Below are 18,755 nucleotides of genomic sequence, written 5' to 3' on the forward strand. Positions count from 1 at the left end.
ACAGTAAACAGCTATCTGTTAAAAAAAAGGCCAAAATCTCGGTTAACTTTGCAAGAGATTCCCTTAACTATGAATTCATTAATTGCATAGAAACAGTAGGTCACCCTCTCGATCGGCCGGACGAGACGCCTTACAAAACGTTGAAATTGGCATCCATCCAACGAAGTTCGTTAGAATTAAGGAAATTATTAATTCCTCAGGGTAAATGAAACCATGCACAACTCTTCAAATCAATTAATTTTGCAACGAATTCGACAGCCATGCACGCCCCAATTCCCAGTTTCAAGTCTCAATTTCTATGTCTCATCACCCTCTTAAAATTTATGATCAATTCCAAATCCTTCATTTATGCTGATTATTTGATCGAGTTCCCTCGATAAACTAAGGATGGTATAATACTAATGACAGATACTACTATATTTTATATGTAATTTACGTGGTACCTAGCCAAAGATGTTACATTATAAAGCAAAAATGGTAGTGTAGGTGCAATACTCCTTGAGAGGCACCAAATTATGCCACATGTCCATACAAAAAAGAAAGAAAGAAAGAAGCTACTCTGTAAAAATAAATAAATAAATAAATAATATCTAATCTATTTCGGTAGAATAACACTCGAAATAAAATCTCCCAGGAACTTACGAAAATAACTAGAAGTAGAAAACTCATTCTAATTCCGGATTCCGGGGTTTAAGGGGACCACGCCCAAGATCATAAAAATAAGAAAGTACGTAGGAATAGAATAAATGACGTAGGTACTATATGATCAAATTCACATCCACGTGCGCAACTTTGCAGACAAGACTTTGAATGTCTTAGAACTCATACATACGAACATATGTGGGCCATTTCATGCAGCTGCTTGGAATGGTCAACAATATTTTATGACGTTCATAGATAATTTTTCTAGATATGCCTACGTATATCTCCTCCATGAAAAGTCACTGTCCTTGGATATGTTAAAAAAATTTAAGATTAAAGTTGAGAACAAACTTAATAAAAGAATCAAAAGCGTCAGATTTGTTCGTGATAGTGAATATTATGGTAGATATGATGGTTTAGGTGAATAACGTCCATGACTGTTTGCTAAATTCCTAGAGAAATACGGTATCGTCCCACAATACACTATGCTGAATTCGCCCACTATGAATGGTGCTGCTGAAAGATGAAACATGATGCTTAAGGATATGGTAAGAAGTATGATTTATCATTTTACCTTATCAGAATCACTATGGGAAAAAGCACTTAAGATTGCAGCATATATCCTTAATAGGATTCCAATTAAAGCGACTACTAAAACCCCCTATGAGCATTGAATGGGTAAGAAGCCTAGTTTAAAGCATCTGCATATTTAGGGATGTCCAACTGAGGTAAGACTTTATAGGCCTAATGAGAAGAAACTGGACTGAAGGACGATGAGTTGCTATTTTATTAGATACTTTGAATGATCCAAAAGTACAAATTTTATGATCACACAACTAAGTCGATTTTCGAGTCGGGAAATGTCCGGTTCTTTGAGGATTTTGAGTTTGTGGGGGGAGATACAGTTAGGGACTTTGTCTTTCAAGAGAAATATGTTGATATTTCCATAGATGTTATTGGCATTGATTATAGTTTGATTCCTGACTTTGTTCAAGACACAACAACTCAAGACAATGTTGGAGAACACCCCATATAAGAAATTATTCCAGAAAAACTAACTTTACCTCCAACACTAATTATGTTCATCATGATGCTAGCTAGAGACACCTTCAATTCAACAAAAGCAATAACGAAACAAATCATTAGTTAAAAATTCATTCAAACGGGTAATTAAGTAGTCAGAAAAGAATTATATATTCATTCTTTCGGACCAAACCATATATGCTTAACTAAAACATATGGAATAAATTTTGAAGTCAAGCCGAACCCAACCATAACGAACTAATTAACAAGCCAATCCAAGCTGGTGGATTTTAATTCAATTCTTAGGTAAAATCGCTCTTAACTTCTTGTGTAACTATTGCTACAAGAATTTCGAGATACAGTTTAACTTTAATGGGCTGCAGTTTTGAGCACTAAGTCAACATTATTCCCCATAAGAAAACAAATAAGCTTCTCCCTTAAACATCGACACTCTTCTCTATATATACTAAGGCCCTTGTACAAGCAAGCATATGCAAAACATTCAACACATTCACACACGGGTGCGTACGAGATTAATTATAAATTAAGATTAAAATTAATAAATAGAAAGGCAGGCCACGAAAGCGCACAGCAACGAATTGAAGATGATGCTGCGCATGCGGTGTGTACATGTGTTTGCGGGAAGCATATCATCGTGGGAAAGTGAGGTGCAGCGGAGGCCATACCATCGCAACTGTGGCTGTGCGCTGCACAACTTGAAAGATGTTTGCTCTATTACTTATTTTTCTCACGATTGTCATGATCAAACAAATATTTCTTTTCCCAAAAAACAATCATGGAACCACTGTTCCATTTCATTAGTTGATTCCACCTCCAGATGTCAAGAAACTTGAGGGATGATTTATACTGCCAGGTTAGGAGCTGTGTGTGTGTGTGCGTGTGTTTTTTTTTTCTTATGTTTCCTATTTTTCAGTAACTCTAAACATTGCGTGTGTTATCATTTGTTGTTATATAGCTACATATGCGTCGAGAGTTCTGTTAATTATTTATTCGTAATCATATCGGTTGAGTGAGGAAATACAATCTTGATTGTAATACTTGTACGTATTCGCATACATTCCCTTGCGAATATTTTGCATGATCGATATGTAACGAATAGCTAGGTATGTACACCAGCATGTGGAATCATAACATATTTACTTAGAATAATATATGTCATGATTTCATTGAATGGTTATATGTATGTACACTTGGTGTAAGAATTATTTTTTTGGTCATAATTAATTAAATAGATAATTTTAATTGTTGATTGCAAGTTGAATTGAATTAATTGAAGTTTGTTTGTTTCTTTAAAAAAATAGTATATTATTTTTAAAATAAGGGAAGGGACTTGGGGAACGAGTACAAGTTATCCAATAGGAATGGGATTAGGGACTTACTCCTTTTGAGGCTGAGGAGGGCCGTTGAAAAGAAGAGGGCCCTATTACTCGCACTTGCACCTCCTCTCACTCTCAACCCAACCAAAATTAACAAACGCACGCCACCAGATGATCACCAGCCAACACCGACCATGAACCATGTCCTCCAATCCAGTCCAGTGCGGGCTTCGAATTCTTTGATGACGATGATGATGGCGGCCACCCCTTCATCTCCTCCACCGTCTATCAGTTTCCCCCGCCGCACTTTCCTGTTCTTCTCATCCACCACTAGTACCGCACTGTCCCTTCCATCACCACCAGCGCCAACACCTGACACCACCATCACTGACAGCATCTTCATGGACTTTTCCCTCTGCCCCACCTTCTTCCGCCCCGAAGGTACTGACCCCACCCTCTGCTCGTCACCTGTTCCCTTGGGCCGCCTCATCATTGGCCTCTACGGCCACCTCGCCCCCATCACCGTCTCCAACTTCAAAGCCATGTGCTCATCTAGATCTCTCTACAGGAACACCCTTGTTCACAAAATATTCCCCGGTCAGTTCTTTCTTGCCGGCCGTCAAGGCCTCAGCCGCAGAGACTCTAAACTAGGGGAGCTTCATCCTCCCTTGGACTTCTTGCCCCCTAACACTGACACTCTTCGACCCAACGCTTTCTTGTTGAAGCATTCCAGAGGTGGTGTTGTTTCTTTGTGCTTGTCTGAGAATGATGATGACCCCGACGTCAAGCTTGATCCTCATTACAGGAATGTTGAGTTCTTGATCACAACGGGCCCCGGTCCTTGCCCTCAGTTGGATAACAAAAACATCGTTTTTGGCACTGTTCTTCAAGGTCAGTATTTTTTTTTTCTTCTTTTCTCTTTTCTGCTTAAATTGTTTTAATTGAATTGATTGAACTTCTTCATTAATTAATTATCCAGATACGTAAATTTATTTTTGCATTTTCAATTACTACTAGCATAACTAATTCTATATGTACTTACTTGTATGGTAGCTAGCTAGATTCATAACTCCCTAAACGAAAAAATAATAATAAAAAAAAGGAAAATTACCGACCTCCACCCATGTGTTTTATCTTTTTTTTAAATACACAAATATTTTTTTTTCAATTGAGTTAGTAGATTTAACAAAATATTAATGAATTGATCTTTTTAACCCTTGAAAGAAATTTACAATTTAACCCAAAATAAATAGAAATTAGAGATAAATTGGCTGGATTTAAGTTTTTTCAAGCAACAGAATTAAACGCAAAGGTAAATGCTAGAAATTGGAAAAAAAAATAGTTTTTGTTACTCGCTAGATTTAAAAAATTTATATTTATTTTTTTTCTTTTTCAATTGAATTAAACATCATTTTTCTTTTTTCCTTTTTTAATTTTCAAATCACGTTAAATGACATCATTTTACTTTTTTTTTATAAAAAAATAACATAATACAACATAATTTTAGGTATTCAAATGAAATACCAATTTTACTCCTCTAATGTCGGCAATGTTCTAATATCGTTTAGACGGAAATGGACGAGTGCAATAAAAGACAAACTTCAGGTGGCGCGCTAAAAACGAAAAGGATATTTGTGTATTTAAAAAAAAAAAAACAAGTGGGCGGTAAATAATTTTTTTAAAAAATGATGCATTAGTTACAATAGGTACATAGCACGCATCTGTATTATACTAGCTAGTTTTCCTTGGAGTTAATAATATATAAACTGGACTTTTCCAAAAATTAGCTGAGACCTTTAATTTGTCTTTCACTCAGGGAATTGGCAAATACTAATATGTCTGTGAAGTAGCTCAATTCGTGTTGAATGTTTTGCAAAGAACTGAAATCAGCTGGCATGCATTTGATACACTCTGATTTGATCGAACTTTAGTTTTTATTTTTAACTCACCCAAAACTTGTGGTTAAATAATTACTGAATTCTTAATATGCTGAAATTTCGTTTCAGGGTTGGATGTGGTGGCTGCCATTGCTTCGATACCAACATACAAGCCATCTGAAAGAATTCAGAAGTACAACGAGCTTGCCGCGTTTATTGGGGACAAAAGAGCAGACACAGCTCGCGCAATTTGGAATAGGCCTCTTAAAACCGTTTATATCAGCGACTGCGGTGAGCTCAAGCTCAAGCCCAATGCCACAACAAAGCCTTCCCTTTCTCCCACTCTCCCTTAATCATTATCAACACGGAACTATTAGTTCTTCAATTCTGTGTTGGATTATTTTAATTGAACTCCAGCTGCAGGAGGAAAGGAAAAGAGTTTGTTGGTCAATGACAAATTAATCAAAAAGCTTTTAAAAGCTAAAAGGCCTCAAAATGATCTATTGACAATGGATTGGAGGCCGTCTAGACCCAAAAACAAACATAGCTGGGCTCGATAGAATAGTAGGACCCCAAAGGCCTCCCACAAGTGACCAGGCCGAATTGGACTGACCTTGTCAAAGCCTCTGAATTACCTTAATCTTGTTTGTACATTGTCGAATACGTGCAGGACAGTATTTTTCAAATATCTATTTCAAGCACCACTCACTGACCATGGCTAATGGCTCTATCTAATCTAAGTTTCAAACTCTAAGCTCTCAAGCAGCCGCAGGATTGCTTTGTGGGGTTGGGTTACTTTGGTTACAGACTCTCTTACAGTTACAGAAGACAATAGAAAGGGACCACTGTCTTCGAAAACAGATCCCCAAGAAGATTAAAAGGTAAAACAAGGGGCAGCCCAAAGGCAGAGGTGAAATAAAAATGCAGAAGGTAGGCTGCCAGCTGGTGTTGCTAGTGGGCTATAAATATATCCCCAGTAGCCGAGGGGACCAACCAATACCATATATAGATAATCATGCATAGCACGGCCCGTTTTAATTACCCAGAAGCACTCGCCGCCCGTGTTCTAAATACAGTACTTTCTTCAATCAGTAGCTCAGCTGTGCTGACGAAGATTTCCTTAGATTTCTCAGTCTTCTTCAACCGCACCTGCACTGCATCATTTATTTATTTACGTATGCTTCATGATGAAATAATCAGATTCAAATCAATGTTCTCAATTTTCGCATTGTGTTCGTGTAAAAACTTTTACTTAAACCTATTTTTCAATCTTTTTTATCATGCCATTTCATTCATGCTGTGTAAACTATAATAACAATAATAATAATCAATAATAATAATACCACCAAACAGGAACTTCCGCTTCCACTGTCCGACTAGATAGATGATCATATTATTTATTATTATTATTCATGTTGACAAAACAAACAAACAAACAAACTATTAATTAATACCCCAAAATACTAGTAGTAAAAAATTGGAGAAGAGAAGGGGGGGGGGGGGGGGACCAACGACCTAAGGTCAACACGTGTAAGTCCAGATTTGAGGAGGGTAGCTAGCCAATAAAAGAGTGGCTGTGTGGGTCCCCCGAGGATGGGACCACAAACAAGAGCGCGTGAACTGTGTCAGCCGCCGGCGCCCCTCAGAAAAAGAGAAGACTCCCAATAGACGTGTCAGATTTCCATTGGGCTGGGTGGAGCTCCGGCGCGTGCTCCCATAACCATAATTAATGGTCCCCCTACAACTTAACTGGAAGTGGTCCATGAAACCTGGTATCGACACGTATCCGTTGTACGAAATGATCGATCGTCAAGTCAGCCAAGCTACAGCATCATGTCTGCTGCAGCTGCTCTTTGTGGTGAACTGAACAGCGAACACACAGTGCGGTGGAAGACATGAAAAAAAAACCAAAAAAAAAGGAAGTCTGTCTGATTCCGGAGTTAGCTTGTTGTTTGGTTTGCTAATCCGATTAGGCAGCTCAGCTACAGCTAATGAGTACGAAATGTTTATTGCCCCCTTTTTTCACAAGATGAACCAGGAATACAACTACTTCCTAACCCTAGTGCAGTCGTTAATCAAACTCAAGCACTACTTACTTTTCATTGGCTTTTAACTGCTTTAATCCACTCTTTTATTTCTTAAATGTTATGTTTGCCTTGCAATTAAATCTCATCATTGTCTATTAATAATTTCGTAGTTGAGTTAGTCGACCCATTTTCCTTAGCCTCTTCTTCATTTAACGCAAGAAATTTATTATTAGAATTTTCAAAAAAACAAACAAAAAAAGATCTTGCTTGCTTGCACCATATATAAGCTGCTGAACTAACAAAATGACCCCACAGTAATATTTTGTTCATTAAGTGCCCTTTAAAATGAGTAATGCAATCTTGTGATGTTAATAGTTTTGCGTTTGCCATGCGTGCGTGCGTGCGTGCCTAGCTAGCCAGCCGTGAATGTCTTTTTTATCTTTACGAGTCGAGTAATTCAATACGTAGTAATACATTCTACCAATGATATGACATCTGCCACGTGGCATTCCTCTAACCGTCCGACCAGAGTTATGATAATAAACCCATCTCCTTCTCAACTTTATTTAGTTTGATTTGAAGTGCCTTTTTTCCCCTTCTTCTTAGCTCTTGGCCTCTTGCATGTGAAGAGCAAAAGCAAAAACGAAAGTAGGTAACAACAAATGGCTTATAACGACCAACAAAACATGCAAAGGCTCGTCCTTCCGACGACGTCGACCAACCCGCCACCACCAACCTGGCTGAACAACGCCGTCCGCCACCATCACCACCAAAACAACGACGACGACGACGACGACGAAGAAGAAGCTCCAAAAAACAACAAGAACAACAGTGCAAGTAACGACAACGGCAGAGCGGAGGATTGGGAGACTGTAAAATGTAAAGCAGAGATAGTGGGACACCCATTGTACGAGCAACTGCTGTCGGCACACGTGTCCTGTTTAAGGATCGCCACCCCAGTTGACCAGTTGCCAAAGATTGATGCTCAGTTGTCTCGGTCGCGGGATGTCTTGGCTAAGTACTCCGCTGTCGCCAATGGACGCGTGCTCGATGATAAAGAGCTCGATCAATTCATGGTATTTTGCTTCTTCTTCTTCATCTTCTTCTTGTTGATTCTAGTTGACAAATTGAAGCTTTTTTTCCCCTTTTTTTATTTTTGTGTGTGTTTGTGTGTAATAGGGCAGTAAAGATATAAGTCCTTTATCGTTCCCTGCTTCTTTGCAAAAAGCCCTTTTGTTACTAGTGCTTGTATGGTTTGTGGGTTATACGCTTTGTTAGTTGTTTTGATCGATCAGGAAAATTTTCAGTTTTCTTCCATGTAATTCCATTGGTTTCAAAATCAGCACATACCCATGATTGTCTTGTAGATTTTATCAGAAACCTTCTCTGCTTATTTTTCAAATCAATAGTTCACATGTAATGAATAATGGTTTTTTGGAGCTGTTTTGGATTTATTTTTATGAAATTACAGAATGATGTGGAAAGGGTGGTTGAGTTTTTTATTGGAGGTTGATACTACTTGGGGAGGTGTGGTAAGTGAAGTGAATCAGAATGTGTCATGTAGTGGCATCATAAGCGGAATCATGCAGTTGCGTACACTTAATAATTGAGTTTTTCTTTCTTTTCTTTTTCCTTTTCCTTTTTTTTTTTTGGAGTGCTTTAGAGAATCTTTTTCCTGATTGTCTTGTCGAATTTCTCATCTTATTTGATGGGTTACGGTCGTCGGTGTACCTAGCGGAACTTTTTCTTCCATGAATGGACCAATTTGTTTTACTTTCTCCATTCCCATGTTTACCAAAGAAACTATTAGTGATCTTGCATTTTAACAGTTCATTTTCACGGCAACAGTTAACTATATATATTTACTTTATCAATTGCGAATAGACAATGCATATTCAAGTATGTACTCTTTTCTCTGCAGGGAAAATTGTTTTAACCAGCTAATGTTTAGTTCACCATCTTATTTAAAGATGGAAGTTCATTAGGCTAGTTGGGAGTTATTTATCAAATGCTTGATTTCTGGAGATTTTTTATTTCATGACTGAGAGTTGTAAACCATCTTTTTTTTCTCTTTTTGGTATCCTCTAAATTCCTTCTGTATCATACTGTAACAATTGTGATTCCTGCTTTGCCTCAACTATAAAATTTATTAGATGACTATACAGGCTAACTACAATCTTAGTAGCTAATTTTTAAAATTCAATTCTATAATATAATGTAACAATTATCCGTCCTTTTCCCCATATTTATGTTTCTTCTGATGTAGACATTTTCTGTGAAATCATTTTTGTTCTTTTTTATCTGAAAGTCCATTTTTTCCCTTCCATTTCTGATGTAGACGCATTATGTTCTTTTGCTCTATTCCTTTAAAGAACAATTGCAACAACATGTCCGGGTTCATGCAATGGAAGCGGTAATGGCATGTTGGGATCTTGAGCAATCTTTACAAAGCTTAACTGGTAATCTTTTCCCTCAACACATATGCGTTGTTGGCTAAGCAGTAGAATTCAAAAGAGGGATAATGGTTTCTTGAATGAACTGTATAGTTAATATGCTGAATATGCGAAGCTGAAGAATCAAAGTTGTGCATAAAACACAAATCTATTCATATTTCAAGAACCATATTGCATCATCAGAATTCAGAGAAACATCTGTAGAAACACTTGTGCTTTTTGAGCATGAGAAGTTTCATCTATGTGGTAAAGCCACTATTGTATTTGTAGTGCTTATTGACTCTTCTGTAGTGAAGTTTAAAATAATTGTTCCTTAAGTTGCATAAATTGGCTTTATGATCATGGTGATTCTTGTTTCCATCCAGTAATAGTATTACTCAACAACTGGCAAAACCTGCAAATATAGCTTATAGAAATTTTATGACCATCAGCTTTGGTTTGGCTACTTACAGTAACCAATGGAATAATGAAGATCTTATTTCATCTATGTTTTCCCTTCTTTCTCAAAATCGTTTTTATCACTTTCCAATCTGCTTGTATTAGTGGCTCAACCTGAACTAAACCATGATGGATGAGCACTACAGGTGTATCTCCTGGTGAAGGCACAGGTGCAACAATGTCCGATGATGATGAAGACCAGGTAGACAGTGACACAAACTTTTTTGATGGAAGTCTGGATGGACCCGATAGCATGGGATTTGGTCCTCTTGTTCCAACTGAAAGTGAGAGGTCCTTGATGGAGCGTGTTAGGCACGAACTGAAGCATGAGCTGAAACAGGTGAGAGTGCAAAACCATCTTCATTGGTAAACGACTCGATTGATTGTGCAGCTGATGTGTTTTCTGCTTTTAAGGGTTACAAGGAGAAGATTGTTGACATTAGGGAAGAAATTCTGCGTAAGAGAAGGGCTGGAAAATTGCCAGGTGACACCACCTCACTTTTAAAAGCTTGGTGGCTGTCGCATGCTAAGTGGCCTTATCCAACTGTAAGTAGGACAAACTCCTGTATAGCTATCAGTTTATTCAACAGCATCTGCACCTTAAACTCTTATTTGGTTCTAAATGTTGTTGCAGGAGGAAGACAAGGCAAGATTGGTGCAGGAAACGGGCTTGCAATTAAAGCAAATAAATAATTGGTTTATAAACCAAAGGAAAAGGAATTGGCATGCTAACCCTTCATCTTCCACTGCTTCAAAGAGCAAACGCAAGAGGTAGGCTGTTAATTGATCTTGGTGTCCCCATTGCAGAATCAGATTTTATTATGACAATTTTTCCTAATGTAATTTGGGAAAGAAGTAATGCAGGTAAATCTAGTAATGAAAATTTCATGTAAGTGGAAACAGTTGGACAGAAGTATTGGCCTCTTCTCCAAATTTTGGTTGAAGAAGTATCAGATCAACTCTCTGTGGCCACTGAAACAAGAAGTTTGAAACTTCAAATACAATTCATGAAGAATATTTGGGTATCTTTATCGAGCACGTACAAGAAACCTTAGTCTGCTAAACGAGGCTGCTATTCAACTCATACAACTGCACCAACCCAAATCCAATCGTTTCAAGCCTTTTCTCATTTTAAAGGTTCAAATTTCAAGCATTAGAGATGGGAAAAATACCCTTCATATAGCTTGCGTGCACCATATCAATATTTGCCTCCAGTTAAGAACATATTTGCGAGTAGTTAATGTCTATAAGTTAAAGGGTTCTATATGTGAGTCAATCTGTTTCCCACTAATGTGACTTGCTATTATTACTACTATGATGCTTGCCTAAAGATACATGGTATAGAGAGAGAGGTCTGTTAAACCATTCATAAGTTGAGAATGAAGTTGTATGGTATGTTTATCCACTGTTTGTATTCCTGCTATTTGTAAGATGCGTGCAACAGTTATATGCTAATTGATGTACCATACAGAACATATGAAAAATAAGTGCCAACATGCAAATCAACTTTCTTTACACGTGTAATTGAATATATATGTAAGATGGTGGATGAACAACTAAGAGATACATGACATATCGCCATTAATCAACAATACTGGCTGGCCAGTTCTATGTTACGATTTTACGATCATCATATTCGTAGCCCAACGCAAGTCATGATTTTTTTATCTACACAAAATAGCATCAAATCATGAAGCAAAACCATCAGCGTCTCTGTCAAAACCACCGTCAAAGTTGAGAGCGTAGCTCTGAGGATCATATTGGAAATTGTTGTGTTTGTTTCTCTTAAAACTGAAAAATCTGCCCGTCTTTCTAATGAAATTCTTCCATTTAGGCCCTGCGCATAACTCAGAAACCTCCTTAACTTTCTTCAGTTTCTCATTCCACCATGGCTCTCCAAGTCTGTGCTGCCCTTCGTGCAGCAGATTGTTGTATTCATTGCCTCGCCGCCTGGTCTTGAAGCTGAAGAGCCCGAAACAATCACAGCCGTACCCTTTTTCGGAAACGGTGTTTTCATAGTCATCATCAAAGTCTTCTTCTCCCTCTTGTCCATTCTCCTTTAATGGTGACATGCATGAAACTTTCTCCTGAACGTTGGCCATATGTGTATATATATACACAGAAAGATCGAGAGACAGAGATATTTGATTGATTGTAATGAAGATAAAAAGTCATATATAAAGGAAGGAAGATGATGAGGAAAAGGAAACGTCACAGAAATTGAGGTTTCTTTAGATAGTTAAGATGTCAAAACCAAGACCGCGTTTGTCTGCTTTGGTGTTGTTTAAGTCTAGAAGAAGAAGAAGAAGAAGAAGAAGTTGACTGACGAAATCCAAATGCAAATTGTATTTCACATGCACATTGATTGATTCGGTGGTTGGCTGGCACTCACACTTTGAAATTGACCAATTGCATATATTTATTATTAACGCGGCGGCATCTTATGCATAAGTGTAAATTGGACCAAAACCACGTTTGATGAACTCAAGAGTCGAGGTTACTTGGAAGTTGGAACAATGTGATTTGACTCCGTCAAAACATTTGAAATCAGCAACCGTGACCCAAGTCATACAATTCTTGGCCGATCCCACCGCTCATCATTAACAAGCACAAGAACAATGGCTAACGAACAGAGTTGACAATCATGCAATTGGGGGGTGAAAATTTTGCATCTTCAAAAAATTCCTTTCATTTCATCAAGTTAAAATATAATAGCAAATACATTCATTCTAATCACACCTCTATCTTCCGTCCATCCATTGACAACAAGAGAAGAAAAAATAATTCCTATATCACATTTACTATAGTCGGCAAAAGATTCCACAAACTGTTCAAAGCTAATCAGAAAAAGATACTGAGCTTAGAGGAAACAAATAGACGGAAATTATTTATGAACTTGGGGTTGGGAATATGGCTGTGCTGGGTTTTGTCCTTTGGGAGGAATTTTGGCTGCCATTGACCGCAACTCGTTTGCAATCTCAGTGAAGCTTGGTCTCTCTGATGGTTCTGCTGACCAGCATCTCTCCATCATTGATCTCCACTCCAGGTCACAAGATTCCGGCACTGGTGGCCGCAATGTATTGCTCACAATACCACCTGATTAGTATTTCAAGTCAACGGTCAGAAAAGGAAATCCAAATTCATCGAAGTAGAGAAACAATAAGAGATGAGGTTCAAAAGTCACCAATAATAGCTCCATAGTGCAAATCTGCATATGGTTCATCTCCAGTAAGAAGTTCCCACAACACAATGCCAAAGGAGAAAACATCGACCTAGAGAGCAAGACATTTTGAAAGACAAATCTCAAGTTTTCAGGAGAATGAATCAACAGACAATAGCATCAGAGGACAACCTAGGAATACACAAAGAAGCACAAACCTTTTCTGAGACTAGGCTGCTGCTGCCATCCAGGAGCTCTGGTGCCATCCATGGAAGTGTTCCTCGTACACCGCCTGAGATCAGCGTCTGACATTTCACCTTAGACAGGCCCAAATCACCAACCTAGTACCACAAGAACTATGAACTAGAACTCTTCCAGAAGCATGGAACCGGAACAAATTACAAAACGCATGTAACTTCTAAGGACGATAACAATTAAAAATGTTTATTGATAGAAAATTGAACAAGTAATCAAAGAAATTCCAAGATATTCTCCATACAAAATTCACCAAAACAAGATTGCAAGCCCGTTCACTAACCTTGCATATTGGGCGGTGAGGATCTCGAAGATTAACAAGTAAATTGTCACTTTTTAAATCAAAGTGCACTATGTTCTTTCCATGCAAGTACTCCATTCCAAAGGCCACATCCATGGCAATCAAGAGACGCTTACGCTTATCGAGATTCCTGGTGAGAAGCATGAAAAATTTGCATGCATGAAAACTTACAAACAGCTATACTTACCAAGGGACAAGAGAATACATAAAAAGAAAAACCAGATAAGTCCAAAATGGGTATCATACCTCTCATTCTTTTGCAAAGCATTTCTTAGAGAACCATTAACCATATACTCTGTTACTGTTGCCACAGAACCTCCAGGACCATCAAGCACAACACCGTAGAAAGCCACCACATTTGGATGGTGCAAATCTGCGAGCTTAATGGCTTCATTCCAGAAGTCATCTATCTGATGGAATGAAAATTAACTTTCAGCAAGTAATATCATAAACCAGAAGTAATATAAATTTATTTGGTGCTTGTAAAGTAGAATGAAACACCACAAACCATGCGTTCTTGTTCTGAAGGTTTTCCAGTGAAACATCTATCATTGATCCGTTTTATTGCAACGTCAGAACCCCTCCACTTCCCATGGTAAACAGTACCGAAGGTTCCTGAACCCAATTCCCGCAGCTCTTCTAGGTGACTATTCTTTATAATCTGTCAAGTGAAAAAAATATGGCTAAATTGAAGGCCAATGGCATGGAACAATCATATAAACTAAAAAATTGATCGGTGCCAAATCTTCAACCTGCAAGCGACCAATGCCATCTGAAACAGGAAAGCCAACATTAACCATCTCTGTTATGTTGCTCTTGAAACCCTGAGTTAAAAGAATAAAACAAAAGATGGTTCTAAGAAACAGTGGATAAATGATCAGTAGACAACTCAACACAATTCCATGGAAAAGTAAATTTAGCACCTCAAGTTTGGCTTTGTGCTGCCTTTCTACATCACCATCCTGAGCTTCTCTCTCATGATTGGTTCCATGTCCAGATTCATCTATCCCTTGCCCTGATGACTCTGGATTAGAATGTGTAGCTGACTGAAAAACAGAAGCAGCTACACCCTCAGCAACAGCCTGCAGTTCTTGCTTGATGAGTTCCTCCACCGAGCCTTTAAGATAATACCAAATAGAATGAGTTACCATTCCAGAAAAATATATATCATTCACTAGTAAACAAACACACCCATGCAAAAGAGCAAACATACTCTAGAAATTTTCAGACCTTGTTGGGAGCTTGTATGTTCTAAATTGAAGTCCTTGTTTGCATCACTCAATGGCTGGTAGATGGCTTTCTCCAATTGTGCATCTGTGACCAACTCCCCAACATTGTCTAAACGGTTCTCATTGAAAGGATCCCTAGGAAGAAAGCCTTCCTTTTTTGTTATAAGTTTGTTTGGTCTAGGCGGAGGAAAATGAGTATCTGGCCGAAAGTTCCAAGGATCCTGGTTGCTGAACAGTGAGTTTGAGGAATCCTGAACATCCCCAACCCTGCCAGATGGTGATAAAGATGAGGTGCTAACATTTGCAGGGACAGCTTCAGCCTCACTAAGGACAATCTTTGGCCGCAGGTGAGAGACTTCATCCTTCCAATCAGTAGCAGGCAGGGATCTATCAGCTAAATGGGCTGACTCAGCAGCTGAGAATGAAGGGTTGCCATAACGAACTTCACCAGCCAAGTGCTGGACTCCAGTATTTGACAGTTGATAAATGGGAGGGTTTGCCGCTTCATAAGATTCCAAGAGCCGAGGATTATTCATGTATAAAACTTCTGTTTTAGAACAAGGCAGCACTTCAGTTGTTCTCATCTGACTTGTGTCAAGAACCATTGAGGGTTGGCTAAATGTATTATCTAGAGGCACCTCCTTTCCACCTAAATGCTGGGGTCTGCTATCCATAATGTCTTCCTTTCTAAAACGATCAACAGGTAACTTATTCTGTTCATTGTTTACATTAAATTCAGTGGGGCATAACCGGAGACCTTCCATTATCCCACCAATTGGTCTCAGATGTTCAGATGATGTGCAGGGGTTTACAGTATTGTCTTTGGAGACAACAGCAGGAAGCTTACCAGCAGTTTCTTTGGGATGTTCATGAACCAGGCACTCTGAAGATTTTACATGAACAAGGCCCACGTGAGGAACATCACTAGCTACATGTTTGCCAAGTAAGGCCTGCTGGTTGTCCTGATATTGTGGTGACAACGACTGTTGCTGGACAGCATCTTCTTGGGAAGTCTGCGAAACAGCACCCATGAACACACCAAAAGATGGTTGTATATCGCCAGCCAAACCCGTCGCACCGTGGGTTACTGGAACCGTGGGATGATCAGAATGTTCAATTTTCTGGAATTTTCGATCATTTTCACTCTGTGTCTCCACATTCTGAGAGAATCCGATTGTCTCCAATTGAGGCACTCCAATCTTATGATCTACATGACTAAAGACTCTCGTTTGAGGCCCAGTTCCCTGTTCAGCAATACCTTCCCCCAATGCTCCAGTCACCATCACCCTGTTTACCGGTTGAGTTCTCGTTACATCTTCAAGAGGAAGACTATGATAAACTGAATTTGAATCAGATACAGAGCTTCCACCACTGTCTCTTTGGTCCCGTGCCAAAGGATCTGAATGTACATGAGGTAATGCTTTTTGACACATATGACAATCATCCAACTTTGGGATCTTCTGAGAAATAATTATGTGTTGATGAGGCACTGCACCGTCTGAGATGAGAACGTGCTCCGTTGGAGTAACTTGAGGCCAAGCATAAGCTCCTCCAACTACTGCAGACGGAAACTGGGAAGGATATACATTGTAGCTCTGGTCAACAGGAAACTGAACAACTCTTGTCCCATATGTGCTCTCATCAGGACACTGCTCCAAACGGATTTGTTGTGGTTGCATCAAAGGCTGAACCATACTTGGTCTTATACCAACATGAGAAGATGAAGGAGCCATTGTCATATGCATGGCACGAAGAAACTGCTGAGAGGTGAAACCAGCAGCATTATCGCCACGCTGCTGTTGATTAAGTACAGGTGCAGCATGGCCCACCAGTTGACTTGGAAACCCCATCTGTGAAGGAAGATGCAGATAATCAGCACGGTTTATTGCTTCTTGGCAAGGATCCATATAAGCCTGCATATAAGGTCCAGGTGGTGAAATATCCCCTCCACGTTGATGCAGATCAACCCCTATTTGCTGCCGTGCTATGGTAAGGGGTGCTGCCCTCTCTGGGTCTACCTCAGGCTGACAAGATAAAGCGTAAGGGCTGGACTTCATAACTGGTATGCCCAATGAAATAGCAGAAGCATCTGCATAAATAGCAGGGTTGGGATCCGCACACACCATTTTTGTAGCCATTTCATGAGAAGTACCAGAATTTCCCCTTGGTGATAAATTGCTGGTACATGGAGGCCCATTAGCATCCCCTTGACCATATAAACCATCAACAGCCTCAGATCCACTAAAATCAGAATTCTGAGTTGAAGTCTGGCTTGCTATACTTTCCTTCCTCGTGATACCACCACCGACCCCGCCCTCTGTAACCCCATTCACTGCTTCCACATATCTCTGCCCACTATCATGTATGTCCCCAAATTGCACAACCCCAGAAGTATCAAGTTCAGAAGCAGAAAACAAAAAAACCCGTAGTTTAGCTGATCCATCTGTAGACCTCTCAACCAACTTTTCATACTCCTCCATCATGTTATCAAGATCATCAGGACATGAAACTGAAACCAATGCATCAAGATCCTCATCTGGAAGCTGGTACTTGAGAACCACAGGTTGGCCATAAGTATCTGTCATCTTTTGCATCAGTTCGTTAAAGTTCACATCTCTCCTCACACTAATAATCCTTGTTTGCCCTCCCACATATCTCAACATACCATCACTTGGTCTAGGCAAAATTTTGCCCCCAAAGCTACACAGGAACTTTACTTTCTTCCCTGATGCTGAATCATCTCCACCTTCATCACTAGCCTGATCAGCAGCACTGCTACTACCCCTACTCCCCAAATTGGGATTTAAACCATGCCCCAAAGCCAATTCATTGTTACTAGTCAAATAATCACTCCCATTGCCACCACTAACCCTATTCCCCAAATTGTGAGCATAAACAAACCCAGGCCCCATGTCGCTATTCGTCTGATCAACAGCATTGGCAACAACCATGTTCCCCAAATTGGGATTACAACTGTATCCCACAACCTGGTTTACACCTGCATGCCCAACGGGTGTCAAAACAGGCACATGGGATCCCCAAGTGTTGGCGGCAACCCCTGGCGCAGCTGTCACTGTATTGCCATACCCTAAACCCACGAACCTGGCATCAGGAACCGTTGCCGGATAAAAAACTGGTACCGACCCAGGGCTACCAGACTCCCGATTAACATTGGTGAACGACCCTTGATTGGCTGTCGTTGCCACTGCAATGGGGGGCTCTTCGGCTGTACTTCTAGCTACATTTAACGGTCTTAGATCTGCTGGTCCTGAGTTTTGATCAAATGCCATATCTACAATAAGGAAGTTTCACTACCTGAGTGAAAATCAATCTAAGGGACACAAAGTTGATATTTTTCGCTTCTGGGCATTTATTATTTTCATTCCAAAGTGATGGGCTACTGTTAAAATGCTGAATTAAAACAAGTAAACTAATGAGCTGATAAAACCCTACCAGATTAAACGAAACTAAAAAAAAAAAAGCAAATAAAAGCGATTGAAGAAAGAGATGAATACCTGATTTGACAGCGATATAGAGAGATGGAGTCGGTGCAGTTTGAAGCTTGAATCAGGGCTTTGGGCGGTGAAGAATCTGGGCTCCACTAAATCTCCCACACACTAGATTCTCTCTCCCAAACGTATTTTATTTTTAACTTTATTTTAATAATATTTATGTTTGGATTTAACGGGGAAAAATGGGGAATTGAATTATGCTTTTGTTCTGTTTTGGCTTTCGATTTTTTAATTTTCTTACTATTTAAGGAATGAATGGATTCTGAGACTGAGAGAGACAGGGCGCGAAGCCACGTGGGGCGTTTCACGCAAATTTTTATGCCTCCGTGTTTGTGTTTGAAAGTGACATTCAACTCCTTTTGTTATTTGATTTAAGAATCTCATCTCTGTTGATTTGCTTCTAAAATTTATGTCTTGAATGATATGTTATTAGATCTCATTTATTCATTACTTTGCTGTGATTATGATTTGGAATATAAAAATATTTTTTTTTCCTAAAAA

At 39.2% G+C, this 18,755-nt stretch overlaps 4 protein-coding genes across 6 annotated transcripts; 2 read left to right on the forward strand and 2 right to left on the reverse strand.

Moving 5' to 3' along the window:
- Positions 1 to 3,045: 3,045 nt before the first annotated feature.
- Positions 3,046 to 6,017, forward strand: LOC18054652 (peptidyl-prolyl cis-trans isomerase CYP28, chloroplastic). Its single transcript, XM_006453638.2, has 2 exons — positions 3,046 to 3,893; positions 5,009 to 6,017. Exons 1-2 carry the CDS (start codon positions 3,197 to 3,199, stop codon positions 5,230 to 5,232), a joined length of 921 nt encoding a protein of 306 aa, XP_006453701.1. The 5' UTR covers positions 3,046 to 3,196; the 3' UTR covers positions 5,233 to 6,017.
- Positions 6,018 to 7,464: 1,447 nt separating this feature from the next.
- Positions 7,465 to 11,202, forward strand: LOC18054653 (homeobox protein knotted-1-like LET12). Of its 2 annotated transcripts, none has more exons than XM_006453641.2 (6): positions 7,465 to 7,982; positions 9,245 to 9,365; positions 9,944 to 10,137; positions 10,212 to 10,343; positions 10,432 to 10,568; positions 10,654 to 11,202. In XM_006453641.2, the coding sequence occupies exons 1-6, from the start codon at positions 7,569 to 7,571 to the stop codon at positions 10,688 to 10,690; spliced, it is 1,035 nt and encodes a 344-aa protein (XP_006453704.1). In that variant the 5' UTR covers positions 7,465 to 7,568; the 3' UTR covers positions 10,691 to 11,202. The 2 variants fall into 2 exon arrangements, with proteins under 2 accessions (XP_006453704.1, XP_024033285.1); XM_024177517.1 differs by having other exon boundaries at positions 10,662 to 11,202.
- Positions 11,203 to 11,346: 144 nt separating this feature from the next.
- On the reverse strand, positions 11,347 to 12,065 carry LOC18054655. Its single transcript, XM_006453639.2, has one exon. It carries the CDS (start codon positions 11,897 to 11,899, stop codon positions 11,486 to 11,488), a length of 414 nt encoding a protein of 137 aa, XP_006453702.1. The 5' UTR covers positions 11,900 to 12,065; the 3' UTR covers positions 11,347 to 11,485.
- Positions 12,066 to 12,470: 405 nt separating this feature from the next.
- On the reverse strand, positions 12,471 to 18,454 carry LOC18054654. Of its 2 annotated transcripts, none has more exons than XM_006453645.2 (10): positions 18,258 to 18,454; positions 14,744 to 18,034; positions 14,437 to 14,630; positions 14,266 to 14,337; positions 14,022 to 14,174; positions 13,760 to 13,923; positions 13,496 to 13,643; positions 13,176 to 13,298; positions 12,982 to 13,069; positions 12,471 to 12,893 (listed from the first exon to the last, which is right to left on the reverse strand). In XM_006453645.2, the coding sequence occupies exons 2-10, from the start codon at positions 18,030 to 18,032 to the stop codon at positions 12,682 to 12,684; spliced, it is 4,443 nt and encodes a 1,480-aa protein (XP_006453708.1). In that variant the 5' UTR covers positions 18,033 to 18,034; positions 18,258 to 18,454; the 3' UTR covers positions 12,471 to 12,681. The 2 variants fall into 2 exon arrangements, with proteins under 2 accessions (XP_006453708.1, XP_024048165.1); XM_024192397.1 differs by having other exon boundaries at positions 14,744 to 18,153.
- Positions 18,455 to 18,755: the final 301 nt, after the last annotated feature.

This window comes from Citrus clementina, unplaced genomic scaffold (assembly GCF_000493195.1).
Source record: "Citrus clementina cultivar Clemenules unplaced genomic scaffold, Citrus_clementina_v1.0 scaffold_1, whole genome shotgun sequence".
NCBI lineage: Eukaryota > Viridiplantae > Streptophyta > Magnoliopsida > Sapindales > Rutaceae > Citrus > Citrus x clementina.

Coding starts and splice junctions, on each gene's coding strand:
- LOC18054652 (XM_006453638.2), top strand. CDS start 3,197: ATGAACCATGTCCTCCAATCCAGTCCAGTGCGGGCTTCGAATTCTTTG. Junction 3,894..5,008: donor TTTTGGCACTGTTCTTCAAG/GTCAGTATTTTT, acceptor ATTTCGTTTCAG/GGTTGGATGTGGTGGCTGCC.
- LOC18054653 (XM_006453641.2), top strand. CDS start 7,569: ATGGCTTATAACGACCAACAAAACATGCAAAGGCTCGTCCTTCCGACG. Junction 7,983..9,244: donor AAGAGCTCGATCAATTCATG/GTATTTTGCTTC, acceptor TTTCTGATGTAG/ACGCATTATGTTCTTTTGCT. Junction 10,569..10,653: donor TCAAAGAGCAAACGCAAGAG/GTAGGCTGTTAA, acceptor TTGGGAAAGAAG/TAATGCAGGTAAATCTAGTA.
- LOC18054655 (XM_006453639.2), bottom strand. CDS start 11,899: ATGGCCAACGTTCAGGAGAAAGTTTCATGCATGTCACCATTAAAGGAG.
- LOC18054654 (XM_006453645.2), bottom strand. CDS start 18,032: ATGGCATTTGATCAAAACTCAGGACCAGCAGATCTAAGACCGTTAAAT. Junction 14,338..14,436: donor AGCACAAAGCCAAACTTGAG/GTGCTAAATTTA, acceptor CTTTTAACTCAG/GGTTTCAAGAGCAACATAAC. Junction 12,894..12,981: donor GCACTATGGAGCTATTATTG/GTGACTTTTGAA, acceptor AATACTAATCAG/GTGGTATTGTGAGCAATACA.